Below are 25,927 nucleotides of genomic sequence, written 5' to 3'. Positions count from 1 at the left end.
CCATAAAACACACCAGTCAAACGTGTGGAAAAAGAAACCCAATCATCAATGCACTTATAGCAAGTGAGCATTTTATCCTGGGTTAATAGAATTTAGAATAAAAGCTGCATTTTAAAATATTAAAAACGATAAGTCTCTCTAAAGCTGTTTGCATGTATGCACTGAGTCAGCTGTGTGGTTTATCTTTCCTGAAATGTTTTGATCCAAGGCCTTTTTATAATTCACGTTATTATTATTATTGCACTCTTTTCTTGTCCTCTTACTTTCCTCTTCTGCGTTCCTCATCGCTTCTCGTCCCCCGGTATGAAATAGGGGTTTTCATGACCCACCAGATAAGAGTACCGTGTAGGGTTCGGGTCTTTAAAGGTCCTCATGCCATCTGATGCGAGATCATATGAGCCCGTCTGAGGAAGAAATGAAAGTTCATATAAGCCACACAATCACAAACACAACAATCTTTAAATCATACAAGTCTCTTCTGACAATACCAGCATGCAGGACAAATGGCGAAACACAGCTTTAAAAAAATCATGCAAAGCTTGTGATGCATGCAAACAGTCCAAAATCAAGATGTCATGCAGAGAATAATAGCAATTTACCCCAGAACCAGAATGTATGTAGTTGTGGTAAGTCCATCAATCACACAGAGAAAGGAAGAAAATAGAGGGATATTCCTTACAGGTTAAATACAGCTTAAAGGGACAGTTCACCAAAAAAAGAAAATCTGCTGTTCAAATAATTAGTTCACCCAAAAATGAAAATTCTGTTGGGAAAAAAGTCATTTTTACAGGAATTTACAGGATTTCTTTTTATGATTACAGTTGAAACACTGAAGTAATATGGAATGTTTGACAATATATTTTTTTGTACATATTGTTTTGAGACCATTGTTTTGTTCCAAGAATTACAACAGATAGTGGCTGTAGGTCATTTCAATACAAAGCTCCTTTTGACTGAAACAATCTTCCTTCTTCATTTAGATCAATTAAGACATTCGGTGTTTTCAGGACTAATTTATCTTCTTTTTTGGAAACAACTTTATAAATGTTATTATTAATATTGGTTCCAATTTAAATGCATATTATTCATTTGTTTATCAAATTGTGCTTTTGATTACATGTTTATGCATGCTTAGGCTTTAGACTGTGGGAAGTGTTTCAGGTGAAGCGTGCTGCTTGTTTGTTTGCTTTGTTTAGTTGTGTGTTTCTTTAGTTGTGTGTTTGATTTATGTACTTCTTTGGGACCCCCTCGAAAATGAGATTGTTCATCTCAAGGGACTATCCCATTTAATAAAATCTAATTCAAAATTCATTGTTGTCTAAGGAGGATGAGGGAGCTCTCAGATTTCATTGAAAATATCGTAATTCGTGTTCTGAAAATGATAGCAGGTCACAGGGGTTTGGAACGACATGAAGAGAAATAATTAATTACAGAATTTTTAATTTATTAAAGAGAATTCTCTTTAATTTAATCACTCTCAGGCCATCCAAGATGTAATTTCAGTAGAACTTTTTTGTTAGTTTTTATTTATTTATTTATTTATTTATTTATTTTATTTTGTCCTTGGAAAATTCATAAAATGCAAGTCAGTGGCCACCAGCACATCATTTTTAGGTGAACTATCCTTTTAATTTATTCACTCTCAGGCCATCCAAGATGAAATGTATTCTTTAGTACAACCTTTTTTTTTTTGGTTAGTTTTTTTATAATCATTATTTTGTTCTTGGTAAATTCATAAAATGGAAGTCAGTGGCCTTAGCACTTCATTTTAAGGTGAACTATCTCTTTATTAATTCATTCACTCTCAGGCCATCCAATATGTAATTTGTTCTTTAGTAGAACATTTTGTTTTGTTAGTTTTTTTATATTATTATTTATTTTGTTCTCGGTAAATTCGTAAAATCAGTGGCCACCAGCACATTGAAAAAACAAACAAAAGCAAAAAAAATATACAAGCAAAACTAAATGAAGGTTCCAGATGACACATCAATTTCTCATCAAATTATTGATCTGGAGTCTTTGAATTTATGGTTACTGAAATTGTTTAATTCATTATTGTTGTTATTAATTACTTAATTAATTAATTAATTTATTTTTGCATAGGCCAAAAATGTCACTTTATAAGACATCAATGTTTCACCAGGAACCAAAGGTAATCCATTTGTTCCCCCCCCCCCCCCCTTTTTTTTTTTTTTTTTTGCAGATTTTGCAGATAAATGTCCTGCTCATCCTTGATTGCATTTTACAGATAACCAAGAACCAGGACTTCAGCTAAAATCATTTATACTCTTTATAGGTTTACCCTTTATATAAATAATCCTGGAGTATTACTGCAGGTTATTACAAAACATACAATGTCAATGAAGTTACTATTTATGGCAAGTACTGGTAAGTAATGTCTTGTTTCCACTGACAAGCCGTACAATACCGTACAATACGGGTCACCCTAATCAGGCTTGTGTCTCCACTGCCAAAATGTATCGGCTGTGTATTTAAAAATGGCGCTTCCTTTGTTTTCATTCTCCTGGCTTGTGCATGCTCTAGTGACGTTTCTCTGTAAACCAACAGCATTCAGCTGTGTGTCTGGCTCCACCTTTTGGTATCCTTTTGTTGTGCTAGGTACCATTTGGAAAGGATACCCAAATAGTGGTACGGTATGGTTCTTGGTACTTTTTGACAGTGGAAACGGGCATAAAAGCGTACCAACCCGTACCACTCAGTGGAAATGGGCCATAAGAGTATTTACTTTACTGAAAACAAAAAGTTGTCTACATCTTGAATGATGCGAGGGTAAATTAACATCCAATTTTCCCTTTTGTGTGAACTATCTCTTTGTTATGAAGCGGACAGGAGACAGAGGTAAGGAAACGTTAGGGTGTTTATTAAATGACAACAAGGAGCACATGAAGGATAGCCAGGAGGATCAGGAATGATGTTGGGGTCTTTTCCTCCGTGGCTGGGTAACAGGAATACACGAGGATGGACAGCACACACCAGATACAGCTGACAGAGGATGACACAGACTTGGAAGGACTGGAAGACAGGACGATTCGGGTGGACCAGGAAGACTAGGAGGAATACAAAGAGAACAGGTAAGTAAAGCGTTTGTTTTAGCTGAGGATGACTACGCTGAGTGGTCGCTCAGTTGTCCGCTTTCGTCGAGACGAGCCCGGACAATGAGCGACTGGAGTGCTGTGCTTTTATCTGGTGCTCGTGAATGTGATGCAGCTGTGTGCTCATTAGAAGTCAGGTGATGGTGATCTTCGTGAGTGGGGATCGTGAGAGCCTGACCAATCCGTGACAGTACCCCCCTCCCCAGGGCCCGCTCCTGAGGGCCGACACCTCCGACGCCGTGGTGGTCTCCCTCTGCCTCTAGGCGCTGGGAACTCAGGGTGGCTCTCATGAAACTCCACCATGAGACTAGGATCGAGAATATCAGCTCTGGGAACCCATGTCCTTTCTTCGGGGCCGTACCCTTCCCAGTCCACCAGGTACTCCAACTGGCCACCACGACGTCGGGAACGCAAGATCTCCTTCACTGCGTAGACGGCTCCTTCTTCTAGGAGCAGTGGAGGAGGGGGTTCCTCTTCGTGGTCAGGCTCTGTGGAGGGAAGAACAGGATCGTGATAGGGTTTCAGGAGTGATACGTGGAATGTAGGGTGAATACGGTAGTGAGAGGGTAATTGTAGTTTGTAGGTGACGGGGTTAACCTGTTCCACGATGGTGAAGGGACCAACAAATCGGGGACTTAACTTGCGAGAGGGCAGTCGCATGCGTATGTCCCGGGTGGATAGCCACACCTTTTGTCCGGGTGTGTATCTGGGTTCTTCAGACCTTCTTCTATCGGCGGTTACCTTGCTTCGACGGACTGCCCTCTGCAGATGTTGATGAGCCTCGTCCCAGACTCTCTCGCTCTCCCGGAACCAGTGATCCACTGCGGGGACATCAGATGGTTCGCCATCCCAGGGAAAGAGCGGTGGTTGGAAGCCCAGGACGCACTGGAATGGCGTGAGTCCGGTGGAGGGTTGCCGCAGTGAATTTTGGGCATATTCTGCCCAGCCCAAATACTGGCTCCAGGAGCTCTGGTGACCACTGCAGAAGGTCCTCAGGAACCGTCCCACCTCCTGAATCTTCCTCTCTGTCTGCCCGTTGGTTTGGGGATGATATCCAGAAGAGAGGCTGACGGCCACACCTAGGAGCTTGAAGAAGGCTTTCCATAGACGTGAGATGAACTGTGGACCTCTGTCCGACACAATATCTTCTGGAATACCAAATGACCTGAAGACTTGATTAAAGATATTGTCGGCTGTTTCAAAGGCTGTGGGAAGACCTTTCAGAGGGATTAGTTTGACAAACTTTGAGAATCTATCTACGATGACTAGAATACAGGTATTACCTTCTGACGAGGGGAGGTCAGTGATAAAGTCCACTCCTAGGTGTGACCAGGGACGGTTCGGAATCGGCAAGGGATGGAGCTTTCCAGCGGGTAGATGACGTGGGCTCTTGGATTGGGCACAGTCCTTACAGCCCTGAACATATTGCCTCACATCCCTTGCCATGTTTGGCCACCAGAATCGTTGGGATACTAGCGAGAGAGTATTGTTGATCCCTGGATGTCCAGTGCCTAGCGAGGTATGTAAGGAGTGGATCAGATCTACCCGGTGTTCAGGTGGTATGAACTGCCGATGAGGAGGGCATCCCGGCGGAGCAGGGGCTTCCGGAGTGGCAACGACTGGAGGAGCGTTCCAGGTGATCGGACAAATGGAGATGTGTTCGGGAAGAATCTTCGTTGGGAGTTCTTCATGATCGTGATGCTCGTGTAAACGAGAGAGAGCGTCTGCTCTTAGATTCTTGGGTCCTGGACGATAGGAAATGGAGAAATCAAAACGTGAGAAGAAAAGTGACCATCTGGCTTGACGTGGACATAGTCTCTTGGCCTCTTTGATATATTGGAGGTTTTTGTGATCTGTGATCACCTGGAACGGATGTTTGGCTCCCTCCAACCAGTGACGCCACTCCTCCAAGGCTAGCTTGATTGCTAGAAGCTCCCTGTCTCCTATGCTGTAATTCTGCTCCGCCGGGCTCAACTTCCGAGAGAAATAGGCACAGGGATGCAGTCGGGGCGGTGTATCATGATGTTGGGATAATACTGCCCCGACGCCGGTGGTGGATGCGTCCACTTCCACCACGAAAGGAAGATTTGGGTCAGGATGAGTCAGGAGTGGGGCCCTTGTGAACTCCTTCTTAAGAAGGCGGAAGGCTGCGGCTGCTTCTTTGGTCCACTCCAGTCCTTTGGGTTTACCCTTGAGGAGATTAGTGAGAGGTGATGTAATCCTGCTGTAGTCCTTGATAAACCGTCTATAAAAGTTAGCAAACCCAAGAAACCTCTGGAGCTCCTTAATGGAAGTGGGTTCTGACCAGGATAGAACAGCCTCAATTTTCTTCCCATCCATACGTATACCGGTTTGGTCAATGATGTATCCCAAGAAATGAATCGACTTCTGGTGGAATGAGCATTTCTCCGCTTTGAGGTAGAGGTGATGTTCTCTCAATGTGTGTAGGACCTCCGCAACGTGTTGGCGATGTTCGGCCTCACTCCGGGAGTAAATGAGGATGTCATCTATGTACACTATTACAAAGTGGTGAAGAAACTCCCGGAGGACTTCATGAATGAAGTTTTGGAATACGGAGGGGGCGTTGACCAGACCGTAAGGCATGACCTCATATTCATAGTGGCCAGTAGGGGTCACGAATGCTGTCTTCCATTGGTCCCCCTCACGTATTCTTATCAGATTATACGCGCTGCGGAGGTCCAATTTAGTGAAGACTTTAGCTTCTCGGAGCTGTTCCAAAGCGGCTGGTACCAGAGGAAGGGGATATCGGTATTTTACTGTACCGTTATTTAGGACCCTGTAGTCGATGCATGGACGCAGCCCTCCGTCCTTCTTGGCCACAAAGAAGAAGCTTGAGGTGGCTGGTGATTTTGAGTGACGTATGTACCCCTGACTCAGAGCCTCCCTTATGTAATCTTCCATTGCCTGATTCTCTGGAAGCGAGAGCGGGTAGATCCTACCTCTTGGCAACTGGGCATCTGGAACTAGGTCGATCGCGCAGTCCCATGGCCGATGCGGCGGTAGCTGGGAAGCTCTCTTGGGGCAGAAGACATCATGAAAGGAGCTGTACTCCTTAGGAATGTGGATAGACTGCTTCTCAGGAGGACTCTCGACCGATGTTGTAAACAAAGAAATGGGGTTCCGACCTTGAAGAGGGAGATTTGGAAAACAGGTAGGTGTACATCCAGATCCCCATTTCTTTATCTCTCCTGTGCCCCAAGAGATGATGGGATCGTGCTTCACCAGCCACGGGCGCCCTAGAATGATGTCCATATTTGCACCCTCCAGAACCAGAAATTGAATCCTCTCTTGATGTAACAACCCCACTTGAAGAAGGATGTCTTCGCATTGTCGATGGATACGGGTCGAAGATCGAGTGCACTGGGTTATCGGTTGTATCTGGTATATATGCGAGGACGCCTCAGTACGTAGGTGGAGTTGACGACAGAGGGATTGGGAGATGAAGTTCCCTGCTGACCCGGAGTCGATGAGGGCTGTGACAAGGAGAGAAATAGAGGCAGTAGTTATTTGTACGGTGGTAGTAAGTGGTTTACATTGTTCAATATTCGTACTGAATACACTCACTGAAGTCCGAATGGGACGAAGGGGACACTCCATACGGGTGTGTCCACTGACACCGCAGTATAGACACAGACCCCGGGTCAGCCTCCTCTGTCGTTCCGCTGATGTCAGTCTTCCAGACTCTATTATCATGGGTTCTGGTTCTGGAGAGGCTGTTGACTCAGGCGATTGGAGGAGTGCAGACGAGGGGGTGATGGTGTCCTGTTGATAGGAACGGAGACGATCGGAACATCGGAGAGAATGTTGGATGAATCTCTCCAGACCCATAGTATCATCTAATGTGGCCAGCTGGATTCGGAGAGTGGGTTCCAAGCCGAGCCGATACGTGGTCAACAACGATCTCTCATTCCATCCACTTGCAGCTGCTAGAGTGCGAAACCGGAGAGCATATTCCTGTGTGGATAGAGTACCTTGCTTTAGATGATACAGCTGCTCTCCAGCGGCTACTTCCCCATCAGAACGTCCAAACACCTCTTTGAAATACTCCGTGAAGGTAGTGATGGAATTCATGACCGGCCCGGCTTGGTTCCAGATCGTCTCAGCCCATTTAAGTGCAGGCCCAGAGAGTAGTGATACGATGTAGGCGATCTTTGACTTATCTGTGGGATATAGAGAAGGTTGCATTTCGAATATGAGGGAACATTGTAACAGAAAACCATTGCACTCCCCCGCTCCGCCTGAGTAGGGCGCTGGTCGGGCCATGGGACTGGAAGGAAGGGCCGAAGAAGAAACTGTGGAGGCGGAAGTGCTCGGTGCTGGTGGTGCGTTGGAAAGTGGAGCTGGTGGCTGTAGAATCCGCTTCAACTGGTCCACCAGCTCTTGAGAGTGATCGGGGGTCGTGAGAGCCTGACCAATCCGTGACACTCTTTATGTCAGTTACATTGGTTATAACTGAGCTGTGCTGCAGAAATGCTCACTTAACTTTAAGTTGTATTTAACTCAGAACTTGGCTATGAAATTCCCTTTAAGGCAAGTCAGTTCACTTGGTGGCCATTTTCAGAACAGTCATTTAATGTTTTAATGTAGTGTTTTACTAACACAATTATCTCTTTTTTACTACAGAATTACAGCGCATAATGTGTGCGTTCATATTTGTCTAAGTCTGTGTCTGCCTTGACGCAAAAGAACACACATTAACAGCCCAGGTTTTTCCATCGAGTCGGTGACTTACCTTTCCTCCAATCTTCTAGTGTTTGGAGTGAGGGGGAAATCAAGCCCGGACACAAACATACACAACACAACGGCCACGATACGTGCACAAACACACACAGAAAGAGGTTTGTTTATGAGCTAACTGACCACAAATCTTGAATATCCATTATGTATGCTAAAATGAAAATTTAAAAACATTAACGTTTAAATTATAAATAGTTGTAAAGTACATCAGTAACCTGTTAACCTGTCTTTGCCTCACACTAACTGCAAAAATAATGTTTCACTCAAGCAATAGACTCTCTTTACAGTTTGTGTGGCTGTGTTGGGATTCATCTGCTTATAATGGAGTTCAGTCAATCACTGAAAATGCAATCATTGATTCAGTTAGGAGGAGATTGTTAGCAGAGTTCAGCTTGGCAGACAGAGTGAAGATTTGGAAATTAGTTTTAGTCTGATTAAACAATGTTTAGTATTTGTTAGTGGTGTTGCTATGTTAGTGCATGTCTATCCTGAAGATGCTTGCATGTGTAAGATACATGAAGAGTTTTTGAATACTTGAAGATATTGAACTGTAACTTACAGTGAGTTCATTTCTACAATTAATAAAAGTATGTAGAATTATAAGCATTATAAAAAGTCAAAGTAAATATTTTATGTAAAAGCAATATACATGACTTTATATTCAAATTATATCATCATAGTGATTATAAACATCTGGGGTCAACAAATCGTATTTTATATAAAAGCAGTGGCGTAGCGGATGGACCGCGGGAGGCCGTGTGATTAGTTCTATACAGCACTCCCATTAAATATTGTCCTTTATGAAAATTCTTTTGCATAAAATAATAAAAAATGTCAAAAAAAGTGTTATTATTTATGTTGAAAAAAAGCTCTTCTGCTTAATATTTTAATAGAAAACTGACCCCAAAAAATGAGAATGATCTTAATAATTCTTCTATAAAATGATTAAATAAAACTAAACCTAACTTCACTTACTAATATATGACACTGAATGACAAAACCAGTCCAGTGTATTTTTGGCCAAAAGAACATTGAATGGGTCAAAATTATATTTTTTATTTTGTTTATGCCAACAATTATTAGAATATTATGTTTTGTAAGAAATATCATGTTTTATGAAGATATTTTAAAATAATTTGATCAATCAAAACTGAATTTTAGAATAGTAACATGAACTTCATTTATTCTGCTTAAAAGGTGGTTGTCTCAATTTCAGAGTTTTAAATAGTTGTATACCAGCCAAATATTGCCCAATCCTAACAAACCATACATTAATTCAGCATTTATAAAACCTCAATTTCAAAATAAGTGACAATTATCACTTTTTATTTATTTATTTATTTATTTATTTTATTTTATTTTATTTTATTTTATTTTATTTTATTTATTTTATTTTATTTTATTTTTATATATATATATATATATATATATTTTTTTATTATTATTTTACATTTTTTATTTTTTTTGGTCCAGGGTCAGAAATAAGCTTTCCATTAATGTGTTGTTTGTTAGGACAGGTCAATATTTGGCAGAGTTCTGGAACATAAGTGCTCACAAAAATCAAAATACTGAGAAAATTCCCTATAAAGTTGCCCAAATTAAGTGCTTTGCAATAGATATTGCTAATCATAAAATTTTGCTTTGTTACATTTACAGTCTGAAATAATAATAATAATAATTAAAAAATATTTAATAATATTATTATTATTAATAATAATAATAATAATAATAATAATAATAATAATAATAATAATAAAATCATCTAACCATATCTTTATGTTATATCCTAATGATCTTTGGCATAAAGAAAAATCAATCACTTTGAGACAATGTATTTTCGGATATGGCCAAAAATGTACCCATGCAACATAAGACTGGTCTTGTGTTCCAGGGTCACATATTAGTATTAATTAAATGAAATCTTGCAATAAAACGTTATTTAAAAACTCTAAAGATAAGTACACTTACTCTGTCAAACAGAGTTTAACAGGTTTACAACTCTGAGGTTTTAAGAAAAGGGGATTCTCACCAATCCGTTACTGTGCCCTTTCTTGCCCATTGCTTCAGACATCTCCAGACTGTTTCCAGAGGCATCATGGCTGGAGGTGGATGTGAGAGTGGCACGGGGGATATGGCGGACCTCCTGAGAAGACCAATGGGTCCGGTAGTCCCCAGCAGGGTACGGGCTGCTGAAGTAATTGATGTCTGGCTTCTTCTTGCTGAAAAATCAATAATACACACACACCATGTCAACAAATGTATATACCTTCTCAAGCACAGAAAACCAATGCAAAGACATTTAAATCCACATCTCGAAAACACTCACCTCCTACAGATGTAGATGATAGCTACCACAATCGCAATGAGCAGAAGACCCCCTAATATACAGGCCACCACCACTAGAGCCAACAGAGAGGCTGCACAGAAAGCATTAGACATATATTATACATACACAAAGTCATTGATAAATGAACAAATGCAGGTAATGAATTGTGTAAATTAAAAAAGTATAGTGCGTACAGGTTTGTTTTGATCAGAGCTTCTTTTTCACATTAAATGCATTTTGTTAATAACGGGAACACATTTTGAAAATGCTTTAATACCCTCAAAATATGTATTTATTTTAATAGTTTAATTATATTTTTTGATATATATGAAAATAAAAAACGCGTAAGTTTTGCTACAGTTACACCTTCCGTTCACACTACCCCGAAGTTGGTGAGCCCTGAAAACGGAGTGTTTTGGAAACGCTAAAAAGGGTTATGGTTTTAAAACACTGCTGCTCAGTGTCATTACGGATGGGGGAAAACTGAGACATCTGAAAACGGAAGCGTGGTTGCAGACATTCTGATTGGGGAATTTTCCTTAAAATTAAGTTCAGTCTTGCACCCTTTCCTTGTTAGTTCAGACTTCACTTCATATATTGACATCACCCTGGCTATGTTGTTTTACTATCCTAACAATAAAATTAAAACATGATATAAGAACTGCCTATTTTATTTTGATAATAACTTAACAGACACTAAAAATGTTGAGGCGTTGTGTAGCTACATATTAATATTATCATCACTGTATGCATATTTATAACAAAAATCCTATACCATAACATAGCCTATAACATAACTGGCTCCTTTCATTTTCTTCGAAAAATACAAAACATACCCTGTCTCATTTGCTGAATATCCATTTTAATAATCAATAATGGCCATTATAAAAGTATACAGTGAGATGAAATCCAGCGGAAGATCCTTGATGAACTGTACGACGTGCCCTGCTCTCATCTGGGTATATGTGTTCAAAGCACCCACTGACTGCCTGGAGCTCAGACGTCTGCATGCACTACAGCGCATGCCAAAGACTGTGTGTGGCTACATGATGTGCATTTTCAGTGGTATAGTGTGGATGGAGAGCTGTTCAGAAACTCTAGGTGATATGACAGTGTGGACGTGGATCGTTTTCATTCTAAAATGCTGTTTTAAAACTAAAACATATTAGTGTAAACAGGGCCAAAGATGGCTAAGGTAAGGAAACAGAGGTATTTATGTGCATTTTGACTCATCATCTGGTGTATCATGTGATAGCTAATGGGGGACCAGTCGTGGTCAATCATAAGCATGTGATTTCGCTAAAATTTCGCCATGAAAGTAAAAGTGTAAGCAAGAAAGATGTCATTTATTTTGCTTTGATGTTGTTTGGTTAGAATAGATTTTAAAAGGTGTGCAGTCTTTGAACAGTCACAGTAATTCCATTCAAACCAATGTTGTTAATACTGGTAATTCTTTGACTGCATGTTTTTAGAAAAAAAAAAAATAAGTCTGAAAAATGATATATTCAAATAACAATTCTCACTGGTAAGGATTTGTTTTAGATTATTGTTTTATTATCATTTATTTTAAATGGTTTATGTGTTTTTTTGAAACGTTAATATCATGATTAATAAAATCACTAAATTTATTATTAATACAAATTAAAATTATTCAAATCTAAACAAGAATTTGCTGATGATAATAATTATGGTTAAAAATATAAAGCAATTCCATTTTTATAGTATCCATTTAACTGTCCCATTAAGAAAAACATTTTTGGATAGCATTTCTTAACTCCTAACGTCGCTAGTTAACACACTCAATGCATTTTTTTTTCCAAAACATCCCCTAATTTCTAAAATATCAACCTCTACCAAATGGCTGATATGACAGTTTATGGTAAAAGTACCTGAATTAATACATATATTATGAAAAGTCAAAGTGTAAGACCAATTTTTTTTAAAAACATAATCAAAATAAAACCTTCTTTAATACTAAATACACCTTTACAAGCCATAAAATATTTCAGATTCTCATTTAACATGTTAAATGTACGATAAAACCCAAAATCAAGTGCAACAGAATGATGTTTGTTTGATTTTTTTGTAAACCAACAATGCTGTGTGTGTAAACCATCATTTAAAACAGTCAATCTTTAAATGACTTTAACAGACATTATTTAAAACAGTCAAAATATGGTCAACCATTTGGTAGAGCAGGCAATTAAAGGGGTATAACAAAACATTGTAGAATTATGAATTAGTATTTTATAGTAATATTTTGAATTAAGTAGGTTGTCATTTTTAAAAAACGAGGAATACTGTAAAAAAGTATAACTTACAGTCATTACAGTTGAATCCAGAATATCCAAATGAACATCTGTTAAAGAAAATAAATAAATATGATGAAGCATCTTCACAGATACGAGACTGTTGGAATTTTGCCATGACACAAGGGGGCAGTATTTTCTCAAATACATATTATTTTGAAAACATTAGTTCACATTGTAACACAGAGGACAACTGGAATTACTAAAACATCTTGTTTAAAGTATGACTGTGAGTATTTGATTATTATTACTACTAAGTAGATCAAAAAAGCTTTTCAAAATTGTCCAAAGACAAGAATGAGGGTTGTTTAATAATTTTAGTGCAACTTTGATGAAAGATGATGATCCACTTTAAATGTTGAAAACTGCCATTTTTATGTCTTATAGGTTGCCCTATAAATTGACACCATGATTTTAAATGCCCTATATTCTCAAATGGACACACTAAAAAAAAATATTTTATGTTTTTTGGAGTGCCGTTAAATTTCTTTTGCATAAATTTAAAATAACGGCCGTTAAATTACAGAAATTTACCATAAAATAACACACGTTAAATTGCAGAAATTTACCAGCAATTTACTTGTAATTTAATTTCTGTTAATTTACAGTAAAGTTTGGTAATTTAAAGGGCACCTATTGTAAAAAATCTACTTTTCAAGCTGTTTGGACAGACATATGTGCATGTATGGTGTATAGACTGTCATATTGGAGTGATATAAGCACACCCAGTGCTTTTTTTTCAATTTAACAACATAAAAATCGGTGGACCAATTGGAGCGGTTTTCAAACCGACCGCAACTTTACGTAGGAGAGCGGTCCCCCCGCCCACCAATATTGATTGACAGGCACGTCATCATATCCTCAGTTTGTTGATTCACGTCCGTCATTATCAGCGTGAGTCGAAGCGATATCACTAAAGGAACACCCTAGCTCTATTTTTAGATGCAAGGCTCATTGGGCTCAACACAAGATCAATATTCTCCACATTATCGCTCTAATCGGAATTATTGGTTGTATCTTTAGGCAGGTTTGCAAACATGTGTACTTCTCATTGAGTCTACCTTATACTTCAGCCGTTTGCATTTCTCGCGATCCCAGAAGCTCCCTGTGATCTTAACTAGCATGCGTTTTAGAATTCTAAACATAGGTTTCTATCAGGGTACACTCAAGTCGACGGCTGGGCGCCGCGGACCGCTGCAGAAACCTATGTTTAGAATTCAAAATTGCGTGGCGCGACGATTCGGGACACATGTTTCTGCCGCGCCACAGAGAGTGTCTGGTGTGCCGTGTCACGGCTTCGAGCGGCACATCCGGTGCCTCAGTAAAAGTTAATTCAGTGTGCGTGGTTATTAGTTTCTGTGTACAAGCTCGACACTTGAAACTAGCACACAGTTGGCTGTAAAACTGTACAAAGACACAAATGATTTTGTACTCTCTGCTTGGTCTGTGTCCGAGTCGTACATGTACGACTGAATGCGGATCCTCTCCTGCTCCTCTCAAGTCTGCCTGTCTGTGTTGCGGGAAGCCGAAACTAGTCTACATGTGAAGCAACACACCCGTAAACCAACTGTGGACACGCCCCCAACATGACACTTTTTAACACATTATAATAAAAAAAATCTGAATTGTGTTTTAAACCTAAACTGGCACACTCAGAAGAACCATAATATTAATTTTAAATCATAAAAAATAGGTAAACGATGTGCCCTTTAACATCCATTATTTTATAGTAAATTTCTGTAATTTAACAGCTGTTATTTTATGGTAAATTTCTGTAATTCAACAGCTGTTATTTTATGGTAAATTTCTGTAATTCAACAGCTGTTATTTTATGGTAAATTTCTGTAATTCAACAGCTGTTATTTTATGGTAAATTTCTGTAATTTAACAGCTGTTATTTTATGGTAAATTTCTGTAATTTAACAGCTGTTATTTTATGGTAAATTTCTGTAATTTAACAGCTGTTATTTTATGGTAAATTTCTGTAATTTAACAGCTGTTATTTTATGGTAAATTTCTGTAATTTAACAGCTGTTATTTTATGGTAAATTTCTGTAATTTAACAGCTGTTATTTTATGGTAAATTTTTGTAATTTAACAGCTGTTATTTTATGGTAAATTTCTGTAATTTAATGGCCGTTATTTTACGGTTTTTTTTCCGGCACCTCAACTGCCGAAAAAAAAAAAAAAAGTAAAATAATGGATTTTTTTACAGTGCACATAAAAAGTTGACACCGATGTGTGTTATGAAAAAAGAATGAAATTCTACTCACGGCACACATTTATTTTCATGTGCTTTAGAGCCACTTGGGCAAGCTGTGAAAAAAAAAGCAGAAAATAAACTCAATCGATTGGAATCATGGAGAGATTGTAGAACAGTCAGAAAAAGAGAGTACATTATAAGCACTGATGTCACCAGCTCAGGATTAATATGTCTGTTACCATGGATGAAACCACGTCAAGCTCAAAGGTCAGCAATGATTATTATATGCAAACATAAACATACATGGTAGCTCATGTGATTTTTTTATGCAGTAATAAAAACTCACCACTGCAGCTTTTGACCTGGTAAGGACTGGGGACGTAACCAGTTACACAGGTACAGAAGGCAGACCCATCTTTAGTATTACACACTGTAGTTTCGGTATCACAAGGAGGAGGATTTTGGGCACACAGACTAGTTTCTAGAAATAGGCAATGATATGGAAAGAGAGCGCAGTATACATATATTAGGTATGTCATCATTTGAAACTAAAGGACTTTTAATGTCAACTAATATGTCCTAAAAAGCTACTAATGGACTACAAAAGCATTCATTGGTGTAATACTTTGGAAACTGAGATGTAGCTGAAAGTTGATGTATGGTTTGTTAGGACAAAAATTGGTGGAGATACAACTGTTTGAATATCTGGAATCTGATGGTTAAAAAAATCTAAATACTAAGAAAATCCCCTTTGAGGTTATGCGAATTAAGTTCTTAGCAATGCATATTACTAATAAAAAATTAAGTTTTGATATATTTACAGTAAGAAATTAGCTAAATATCTTCAAGGAACACAATCTTTCCTTAATATTCTAATGATTCTTGGCATGAAAGAAAAATCAATCATTGTTACTCAAACATTACAATGTTTTTTGGCTTTTAACTAATTCAGCATTTTTTTTATAATTATTTTTTGATGGTCATGTCAGTTTCTGAAATGTATTTTAAGAATTTCCCATTTAAAAAAACATAGCTGTATTGTGTAATCATATTTGAGGAATAAATATTAACTTTAAATTGAACTTTAACTCTGAAAACTGGACTGACACATTTTTAATTGCAATTCAATTGCAATTTACTAGAAAGTCTATGTTAAGCTGCTATGACACAACCTTGATTGAAAAAGCGCTATAGAAATAAAGATGAATTTAACTGAATAATCTTTTTGATACAGTATATAACCCCTATGATCCAAAAAGGGGTATAAACATTTCTAAAAATAGGGAACACAATTTTCATATATATATATATATATATATATATATATATATATATATATATATATATATTTCAACACATCTCTAACCATAATAGTTTTAATAACTCATCTCTAATAACTGATTTACTTTATCTTTGTCATGATGACAGTAAATAATATTTTACTACATAATTGTCAAGACAGTTCTATACAGCTTAAAGTGACATTTAAAGGCTTAACTAGGTTAATTAGGTTAACTAGGCAGGTTAGGGTAATTAGGCAAGTTATTGTATGACAGTGGTTTGTTCTGTAGACTATCGAAAAAATATATTGCTTACAGGGGCTAATAATTTTAAATTGTTTTTATTCTAGCCAAAATAAAACAAATAAGACTTTCTCCAGACAAAAAATATTATCAGACATACTGTGAAAATGTCCTTGCTCTGTTAAACATCATTTTGAAGATATATAATAAAAAATCAAAGGGGGGCTAATAATTCTGACTTATAAATATACAGTTGAAGTTAGAATTATTAACACTTGTGTTTTACAGTAAAATATAAATGGTGTATTTTTTCAAGACACTTACCCCTATATTGTGCACCAGCAAGTATCCCACAATTTGTGTTATTGCACTGTTGTATAGCAGTAGTTATGGCAGATGAAACCGATTCCTGGGTGACTGGAGAGTTGGGCTCAAAAAATGTGTTTACTGTGGCCACTACACTGCCAGGCCTGGAAACATTTACACCGATTAGGAAATTTTAATATAATCTTTTTAAGAGTTTTGTAAGAAATGTTTTAAAGAGCCACTTACGTCAATTTAATCACTGTACAGTTAATGTAGTTTTTCTGGTTACGCATGGCTCCATTTACCTGTGGTGAAAAATGAGGAGTGTTGATTTTTTATGGAATCAATCGAGGGCCATAAATACTTGCAAAATAAAAGAAAGTTTTACGAACAAAAAATCAAGTATTAGGCAAAAAATAAATAAATATATGCAAATCTCCAAAAATTGCAAAGTGAAAATTAAGTTTTGAGAAATAAAAATAAAATGAAATAGTGTATAGTGTCCCATTTGTGACGAAGCTAATGTTTGAACCAAACTAGCAGAAGTATTGAGCTTAGGGTATTGCCATGATATTGCAGCCCAAACCATCACTGATTCACCACCATGCTTCACTCTGGGCATACAACAGTCTGGGTGGTATTCTTCTTTGAGTTGAGGTGCACATTTAATTCTGCAGTGAGTTGGGCAGCTGTGGTTTTATGTTTTTTGGATACAATCCAGGAAAGCACCTGGACATCCCTTTGAGACAGCTTCCTCTTGTATACACAGTTACTCCTGTTGGATGTGGTCCTTCTTGGGGGTATGCTGAGATTACCCTGGTCACAGTCTCGGTCACAGACACGCCAACAAGATATGCACCAACATTTCTCTTTTTTTGAACACTGTCATGTCACCCATAATGTTGTGTGCATTGCAATGTTTTGATAATAGTAATTTTTAATAATGCCATACATTTATATAGTGCTTTTCTGGACACTCAAAATGCTTTACACATTAGGGGGAATCTTCTCATCCACCACCAGTGTGCAGCATCCACCTGGATGACGCGATGGCAGCCATATTGCGCCAGACCGCACACCACACACCAGCTGATTGGTGGAGAGGAGACAGAGTAACAAAGCCAATTATGATATGGGGATGGTTAGGAGGCCCTGACAGACAAAGGCCAGTTGGCAGATTTGGCCAGGATGTCGAGGTTAAACCTCTACTCTTTTTCAAAGGACTTTTTAATGACCAAAGAGAGTCGGGACCTCGGTTTAACATCTCATCCGAATGACGGCGCTCACTGAGCAGTATAGAGTCCCCGTCACTATACTGGGGCATTAGGACCCACACAGACCACAGGTTGGGCGCCCCCTGCTGGTCTCACTAACACCACTTCCTGCAGCAACCTAGTTTTCCCATGTGGTCTCCCATCCAGGTACTGACCGGGCACAACCCTGCTTAGCTTCAGTGGGTGACCATGTGAGAGTTGCATAGAGCTAGCTGCCAGCTAGTATAGCATTAAGCGTGTTTTAAGCAAAACTATGCTATTACTCTGCTAATTCAACCTCCACACTCTGCTCTTACTGGTGGAATGTGCAGTCAATGAAGATTAGCCACCGGGCTGGTCAAATTTAGCTATGAAACCTCCAACAATAAATTGACATTGTCCCACCCATGTATATATCTTTCCATATTTACAAATATTATCACAAATATTACATACTGACTTATTTTAAACTTTGTAAGTAATGTAAGTTTGTGACCTACCGCAGCCATGATCTCATTTGCAATTCCCTGAAATTGAGGTGACTTGGGATCATTCATGGCATCATCAAAAGTGCGGTTCACTCGTAGTGAACTAGCAAAGGTTTTAGCTGGGAAAAGAAAAAAAGTTACACTCACTCTTTTGTATTAAGTTCCTTTCATTATTCCTAAAAATCACTTTAATAAAATGAGTGATGTTATGCAACTTAAAATAAGAGCGATTCAGTCTGATGACCCTATGTGAGAACAAATAGGACAAGTGAATGAAAGAGGCTTGGCAACAGGTACTTACTTTCCACACAAATATTATTTAAAAGAACAGTTCCAGCCAAGCACTGGCAGACAGAGTTCACACAGACACTGAGTGATGGGCAGGGCACTGTAGGACAAGTACCTAAAAGGGAATAAGGAATATAACTCAGTGTTTATGAATGGGGAAAGTATTAAAGCCATTTGTCAACATTTACATTGCATGCACATTATATTCGAGACCTACACAACATTCAAACACACCTGATGTGGTGGTGTTAGTTGGGTTAGTAGTAGATACGATGGGTCCAGTTGTTGAGTTGGTTATGGGTGGTAGAGTAGTATTCCCTGGAGTAGATTGTGGTGGTGTGGTAGCATTTACTGTGGTATTGCTCCCTGGTGTAGTAATGGGTGGAGTAGTAGCATTTACTGTGGTATTGCTCCCTGGTGTAGTAACGGGTGGTGTTGTCGCATTTACTGTGGTATTGCTCCCTGGTGTAGTAATAGGTGGTGTTGTCGCATTTACTGTTGTGTTGCTCCCTGGTGTAGTAATAGGTGGTGTGGTAGCATTTACTGTTGTGTTGCTCCCTGGTGTAGTAATGGGTGGTGTGGTAGCATTTACTGTTGTGTTGCTCCCTGTTGTAGTAATGGGAGGTGTTGTAGCATTTACTGTGGAATTGTTTCCGGGTGTAGTAATGTGTGGTGTAGGAGCATTTACTGTTGTATTGCTCCCTGTTGTAGTTATGGAGGGTGTAGTAGCATTTACTGTTGTATTGCTCCCTGGTGTAGTTATGGAGGGTGTAGTAGCATTTACTGTGGTATTGCTTCCTGGTGTGCTAGTAAGTGGTGTAGTAGCATGTACTGTTGTGTTGCTCCCTGGTGCAGTAATTTGTGGTGTAGTAGCATTTATTGTGGTATTGCTTCCTGGTGTAGTTATGGGTGTTGTTGTTGCATTTACTGTGGTATGGTTCCCGGGTGTAGTTATGGGTGGTGGTGTTGTTGCATTTACTGTGGTATGGTTCCTTGGTGTGGTTATTGGTGGTGTTGTAACATTTACTGTTGTGTTGCTCCCTGGTGTAGTAATGTGTGGTGTAGTAGCATTCACTGTGGTATTGTTCCCTGTTGTAGTTATGGGTGATGTAGTTGCATTTACTGTGGTATGGTTCCAGGGTGTAGTTATGGGTGGTGTTGTAGCATTTACTGTTGCATCGCTCCCTGGTGTAGTACTGTGTGGTGTAGTAGCATTTACTGTGGCATTGTTCGTTGTTGTACTCATGTGTGGTGTAGTAGCATTTACTGTTGTATTGCTCCCTGGTGTAGTTATAGGTGGTGTAGTAGCATTTATTAGTGTGGTCATAGATGGTGTGGTGGCATTTACTGTGGCATTGTTTTCTAGAGTAGTTAAAGGATGTGTAGTAGCATTCACTGGCGTAGTCATGGATGGTGCAGAAGTTTTACCTGTTGTATTGTTCTCTGATGTAGTTAAGGGTTGTGTAGTAGCAATTACTGGTGTAGTCATGGATGGTGCAGTAGCGTTTCCTGTTGTATTGCTTTCTGGTGTAGTAAAGGAGGGTATAGTAGAATTCACTGGTGTAGTCATGGGTGGTCTAGAAGCACTCTCCGTTGTATCATTCCCTGGTGTAATTAAGGGTTGTGTAGTAGCATTTACTGGTGTAGTCATGGGTGGTGCAGTAGCGTTGCCTGTTGTATTGCTTCCTGATGTAGTAAAGGGTGGTGTAGTAGCATTTACTGGTGTAGTAAGGGCTGGTACAGTAGAATCCCCTGTTGTAAAGTTCCCTGGTGTAGTGATGGGTGGTGTGGTAGCGTTTCCTGTTGTGTTGTTCTCTGGTGTTGGTAAGTGTGTGGCTGAGGGTGACGTCGTAGCATAGTTTGCAGTTGTATCGTTACCTGAAGTGGTTTGCGCAGTAATTGTGACATTGCTTGGTGTTGTAATTGATGGAGCAGTGGTGTAGCCTGGTGTGTTATTGGGAGGAGTTGTGTAATTGCCACTTGTAGTGTGGGGTGGAGTTGGCTCAGGGAAATGAGTAGTTGTGTTGTCCCCTGGTGCAGTTACAGGATTGGCTGTTGCATTCCCCGCTGTAGGTTCAAGTGGAGTTGTGGTGTTGGCTACAGGTGCAGGTGAAGTTGTGGCATTTCCTGGTGTACTCACTGATGAGCTTGTAGCATTAACTAGGGAAGTTGTGGATGAGCTTGAAATGCTGTCTTGAGTAGACGAGAGTAGAGAAGTGACATCACCACGACGTGTTGTCAACAAAGCTGAAGTTGTAGCATTGTTTGGGAATGCTGTATTTGTATTCCCAGATGGAATGCTTGTTGCTGTTGGCCACAAATACATAATTAGGAACACAAATAATGATTACAGCATGAGGACATACGTGTTAGTTCACCCAAAAGCAAAAATTCTGTTATAATCTACTCACCCTTGTCCTGTTCTAACCCCCCTGAGACCTTCATTCATCTTCACAAATGAAGATATTTTAGATTAGAGCTCTTAGAGCTCTCTCAACATCCATAGAAAGTTATTGTCATGGGATTATACAAAGTTCAGAAAAAGAAGGAAATGCCATGTCAATGCAGACCTGGCTTCAGTGCTTTGACTGTAATCACAGGAACCTCCAAGAACAAATTTGTTAATGGGCACCAATTTTACCCCTTTTTCAAGATTTAAGAGAAGTCTTTTGTGTCTCCAGAACGTGTCTGTAAAGTTTCAGCTCAAAACACCCATCAGATTATTTATTATACCTTTCAGAAGTTTGTAATTTTCAGCTCTGAGCATCTTGTAGCTGTTTTTGTTGCCTGTGCCTTTAATGCTAGTTCTCCCAACCCACCGTTCCCATGTGCCTGTCAAAGTGTGCCTCAATCTCCGCCTCAGCTGCTTCAGATAAACAGCACAGTGACAGACATGAAGGAAGCAGATCTCACACACACATAGACATCTGTTATGTTAATGTGCAAAATAAATCTGATTTACATCCATAACCCGGGATTGAAGAGTCTTTTTTTATAATTGTACTGACACTGCAGCTGTGGTGATAAAGTAAAAATGGTAAAATCGCTGTACTTCATTACAAACATGCACTGTTTTAAAAACGTTTCAAACTTGTAAAACTCATTCTTGATCACATTTAATAATGACTGATGATCACAGAGAGCTGAACAGATCTTTTAATCCCAGTTGCTTTGAGCACACCCTGTCTGGTTGATATGATTATACACGTTACTGTGGAGACATGTTAATACATGCTGTCAATCAATTCAGTGGGCAGGGAAACCACACTCCTACGTCACGTTGCGGTGGGCCTCAAAATGGAAGTGACTTGGATCTTATTTTAATGTCCGCAAATTTAAAAAAGAGATTTTGTGTTTCTGTCACTCCAATATGAATCTGAACACACTATACCTACACACAGTTCTGTCCATCAGTGTTCAAAAAATGATTTTCATCATAGGAGCCCTTTAAAAACAACTTTGTTTGCCCAAGTGTTTTGTATCAGATCAGGGTGTGTGTCTACTATGGGCAATACTAGTGGCAATACTAGTGGCAATATATAGTGCACCTTGACAATGAGAAAAATAGAATTTTATTAACAGTTTTTTGGCACGCAATTGTGTTTTTAGAGATTCAAATGATTACAGCTGAACTACTGAAGTCACATGGAATATTTGGACAATGTTTTCAGTTCCTTTTCTGGACTTTAAATGTCTCGAGAACATTGGGAGGATGAGGGAGCACTTGGATTTCATCTGAAATATTTTAATTTGTGTTCTGATGAATGAAAGTCTCAGGGGATTGGTTTATTAATTATTAATATCATTGTCGTATTTTGATAAACTAACATTTAACCAATATAAAAGAAAAATCTCTGTCTACCCTAACATTAAAACCAGTAGAGACACTAACTTTGTTGTTTTTGCACTGTGTGTATTTAGTGACAAACTGAAAGGAGGGTCCAGGGGCCCCCCTCAAAACACAGAGCACCAGGCAATTGCCCCTTTTTACATCTGTGTGCAGCATGGCCAATCTGGTGACGTGAGACACATGCACTAGATGATATCTTTGACAATTTAATTGTTTCTACCAAAAATGTTCTGTTGTATTGCTGTTCTAGCTGAGTGCTTGTTTTGGGGTGTGTCAAGTCTAACAAAAGTGCAATAATTATTATAATTCCATCAATGCCTGACATAGGATTCCTTAACCTTCTCAAAAACTTTTAACAGAAGTGTGACATTTTTAAAAGAAACTACATTTTTAAAAGTAAACACAAGTTAATTTGAGGACCACTGCCCTGCAGTGTTTAGTTCTGACACAAATTATACACACATTAACTGGCTAATCAGGGTAAGTGTTTTGGAGCTTGTTGGAGCTAAACTCTGCAGCACAATGGCCCTCCAGGAGCAGGATTAGACACTCCTGATCACTCTCATTGACTCATTATTATCATGCATTAACAGGGGTCGCCACAGCGGAACAAACCACCAATAACTCTGCTTTACTGGTAGATGTTTTATCCTTCCTGCCGCAACCCAGCCCTAAGAGAAACACCCATACGCTCTCTCATTCACACATACATACTCACACATTATTCCCAATGTAGTTTATCTAATTCACCTTTGCCATATGTCTTTGGCCATTTACTGTTTACCATTTCCAATTACTGCTTATAATTACAAGTATAACTTGATTTTGTGATTTGGCTCATATTCGGTTTCTTTACATAGAAAAGGCAGGATTTATGCAACCCAGGCAGCACAACCCATTCTGATTACGTACCCCTATATACATTTCTGAAGAGAGCAAAATACGTCCCAGGACCTACATTTTTTAGCAGTTTATGTTTTCGCGAATCCACCAGAGGCTGCTGTGTACGCTTTTTAGATCTCAAATTTCTCTCACACGTGCCAATCATGCCTGCTGTACTCACATAAATCCACTAGAGGATGCTGTCGACTGACTGATTTACTGACTGACCAACCGACCGATCCCCCCACCCTACCACTTCACTTAACCCAACCAACAGCATTTTAAAAAAGCACCTATTGACCCACTCACCCCCTTCCCTAAACCTAATCGCAATTTTTAAAAAGCAAACCAGAAAAAGAAAAGCCCCCTGATTTTTACCACATTTTCAAATTTTACCACATCCTCATCCTGTTATTTACTTGTTTATTTTATTTTTTGGCTTTTGTTTTTGCCAAACAAAAACTTTCTGGAACCGTTCTTCACCAGACTCAACCCCATTGCCGTGATCAACTCACACTCTGGTCAACAAGCTCTGTGTCTCAAGTCTACCGACTTACGTGTCGAGCTACCAGACAAACTGGTAACAGTGGAAAAGCCGTCAATATGGAAATAAGTGGTCAGCTGGTAAGCGAGAAAAGGAACGGCATCATACCGCCTCGTAGCATTCATTTTAAAGATGAAATGCACCATACATACTGTAGCTCTGGTTACATAATTTGCACTCTCCATAAACATATGAAACGTATCTACCGGCAATCTCCAAAAACGGCTATGTTTTCAGAATGAGCCTGTGTTAAATTTATGATGTATTCCTCAAAATTTTGGGTCAATCTGTGCTTTTTAAAATACTAATGGTTGGGTTTAGGGAAGGGGGAGGGTGGGTCAGTCGATCGGTCAGTCAGTCAAACAGTCAGTCAACAGTGGCCTCTTGTGGGTTTACGAGAGAACAGCAGGCACGAATGGCACTCGTGAGAGAAATATAAATTCTGAAAAAGCGTACACAGCGGCCTCTCGTGGATTCACAAATACAAAAACTGCAAGAAAACATAGCGCCTGGGATGATCTTCAGAAAAGTATATAGAGGTACAATTCAGAATGAGCCCGGGCTGACTATATGGGTTCACACACAAAATGTGTTTGTCCATTCCAATGTGCTACTTTTTCCATTTCTTTTCAAATAAACATGCTTGACAAACATGCAGTACGTTATGCTTAGGTCTCACATGCTGCACAAATGAGCTTTTTACATCTTTACTTTCAATGCATTTGTTTCAGCAGGGGTGTCCATCCCAGCTCCTGGAATGTCATTGTCCTACAGAATTAGAATGAACAAACTTGGCTAGAAGTTTCTGAAGAGTCTGAAGACCTTGATTAATTGGTTTAGCTGTCTTTAATTAGGGCAGGAAATAAACTCTGCAAGACGGTGGCCCTTCAGGAACAGGTTTGGGCACCACTGGTTTATAGCGTGCTATTAGCAACAGATTGACTATCACTATGGAAATGACCATGTGAAAGTAAGCATTCACCAACAAATATTTGAATTAAGCTGTAGATCTTTTTTTTTCAAAGACAGAAGCTCTTTATAATAAAATCTTCAAATAAGGTGTGCTAATGTTTATTTAGGACTTTAAGTTATAGTTCCTCCACTTAAATGCTTAAAGCCCATCCTCACATCATTAAATAAACAAAGGAGTGTGAATCCAGTATTAAAACCAATATGAGAGGAGATTTTATTATTGTCCAAGCAACTGAATTTTTAAAAAATATATTTAATATATTTGATAGCACTTTAATTCACACCATATAATACTGCCTTATTACCTGCCTATTATTAAGATATTATCAGTTTATTAGCACCTATAATGTATAATCTTATTTTACATCCTAACCCTACCCAATACCTAAATTCAACTACTACTGTACTTTACTAACTATTAAAGGGGTGGTCCAGAGTGTATTTTTAAGGCTTGGTTGTGTTTATAAGATGCAAAGCAATGTGTGCTCATGCTTCATTTGTAAAAAATCATGTTATTTTTCATATATCTTTGATTATATACAGCTACTCAGCTAACATGAAAACGACTGTCCTAGTTCCTCCGAAAACCCACCCTCAAAAGGCTCTGATTGGTCAGCTAACATAATATGCTGTGTCAGTCAGAGTAGCGGTTAGCCGTATCAGTTTGAGCCTGAATCAGACAGAAAATGAAACAGAGGACACAACTAAACCTCACGCCTGTCCTCTAAAATACATTCTGACAAGTGTCTTTCACATGTTTTCAGAATAAGCATGTGTGAGTAATATAAAATGTTCAAATATCTTTTGTGAGTTAGTTGTTTGAGATGTAGAATGCAGGGAAAGTGTCCGCATAGAGAGACACTGCAGTGATGTTGAAGATTGTGCAGGCCTGTAGACAGCCTGATAAAAAGAGTGGTTCTTTTTTCTTAAAAAGTGGACCCTTTGGCAGTTATTCGCCTTATTTTCTATTTAATCATGTTAAAAAACTGCATTTTACTGACATTTTAAGCACTATTTTTTGCTGAATAAGCTTGTTGGATGGTCATCACAACCAACCACACTTTCTGATGTGTTAAAAACATTTTCTAAAGATTTAGAATAAAGAAATATAA

The 25,927-nt window shown here is 38.7% G+C and overlaps 1 protein-coding gene across 2 annotated transcripts in view; it reads right to left on the bottom strand.

Annotated features, from left to right (window-relative positions):
* si:ch211-198m17.1 (mucin-2) overlaps nucleotides 1-25,927 on the bottom strand; it is a 44,752-nt gene continuing 18,825 nt past the window's right edge. Inside the window, exons 3-14 of one of the 2 annotated variants that reach the window (XM_056454035.1) lie at nucleotides 18,802-20,874; nucleotides 18,581-18,682; nucleotides 18,292-18,398; nucleotides 16,785-16,843; nucleotides 16,557-16,702; nucleotides 15,056-15,190; nucleotides 14,780-14,822; nucleotides 12,519-12,556; nucleotides 10,198-10,288; nucleotides 9,901-10,090; nucleotides 7,867-7,881; nucleotides 1-404 (exon numbers count right to left, since the gene is read on the bottom strand). In XM_056454035.1, the coding sequence (XP_056310010.1) occupies nucleotides 282-404; nucleotides 7,867-7,881; nucleotides 9,901-10,090; nucleotides 10,198-10,288; nucleotides 12,519-12,556; nucleotides 14,780-14,822; nucleotides 15,056-15,190; nucleotides 16,557-16,702; nucleotides 16,785-16,843; nucleotides 18,292-18,398; nucleotides 18,581-18,682; nucleotides 18,802-20,874 (3,122 nt within the window). In that variant the 3' untranslated portion in view covers nucleotides 1-281. The remainder of the gene's footprint in view (nucleotides 405-7,866; nucleotides 7,882-9,900; nucleotides 10,091-10,197; nucleotides 10,289-12,518; nucleotides 12,557-14,779; nucleotides 14,823-15,055; nucleotides 15,191-16,556; nucleotides 16,703-16,784; nucleotides 16,844-18,291; nucleotides 18,399-18,580; nucleotides 18,683-18,801; nucleotides 20,875-25,927) is intronic. The other variant, XM_056454036.1, reaches the window with a different exon arrangement.

This window comes from Danio aesculapii, chromosome 3 (genome assembly GCF_903798145.1).
Source record: "Danio aesculapii chromosome 3, fDanAes4.1, whole genome shotgun sequence".
Lineage (NCBI taxonomy): Eukaryota > Metazoa > Chordata > Actinopteri > Cypriniformes > Danionidae > Danio > Danio aesculapii.
Note: the sequence above shows the minus strand (reverse complement) of the source record. Positions and strands in the feature narration are given on the sequence as shown.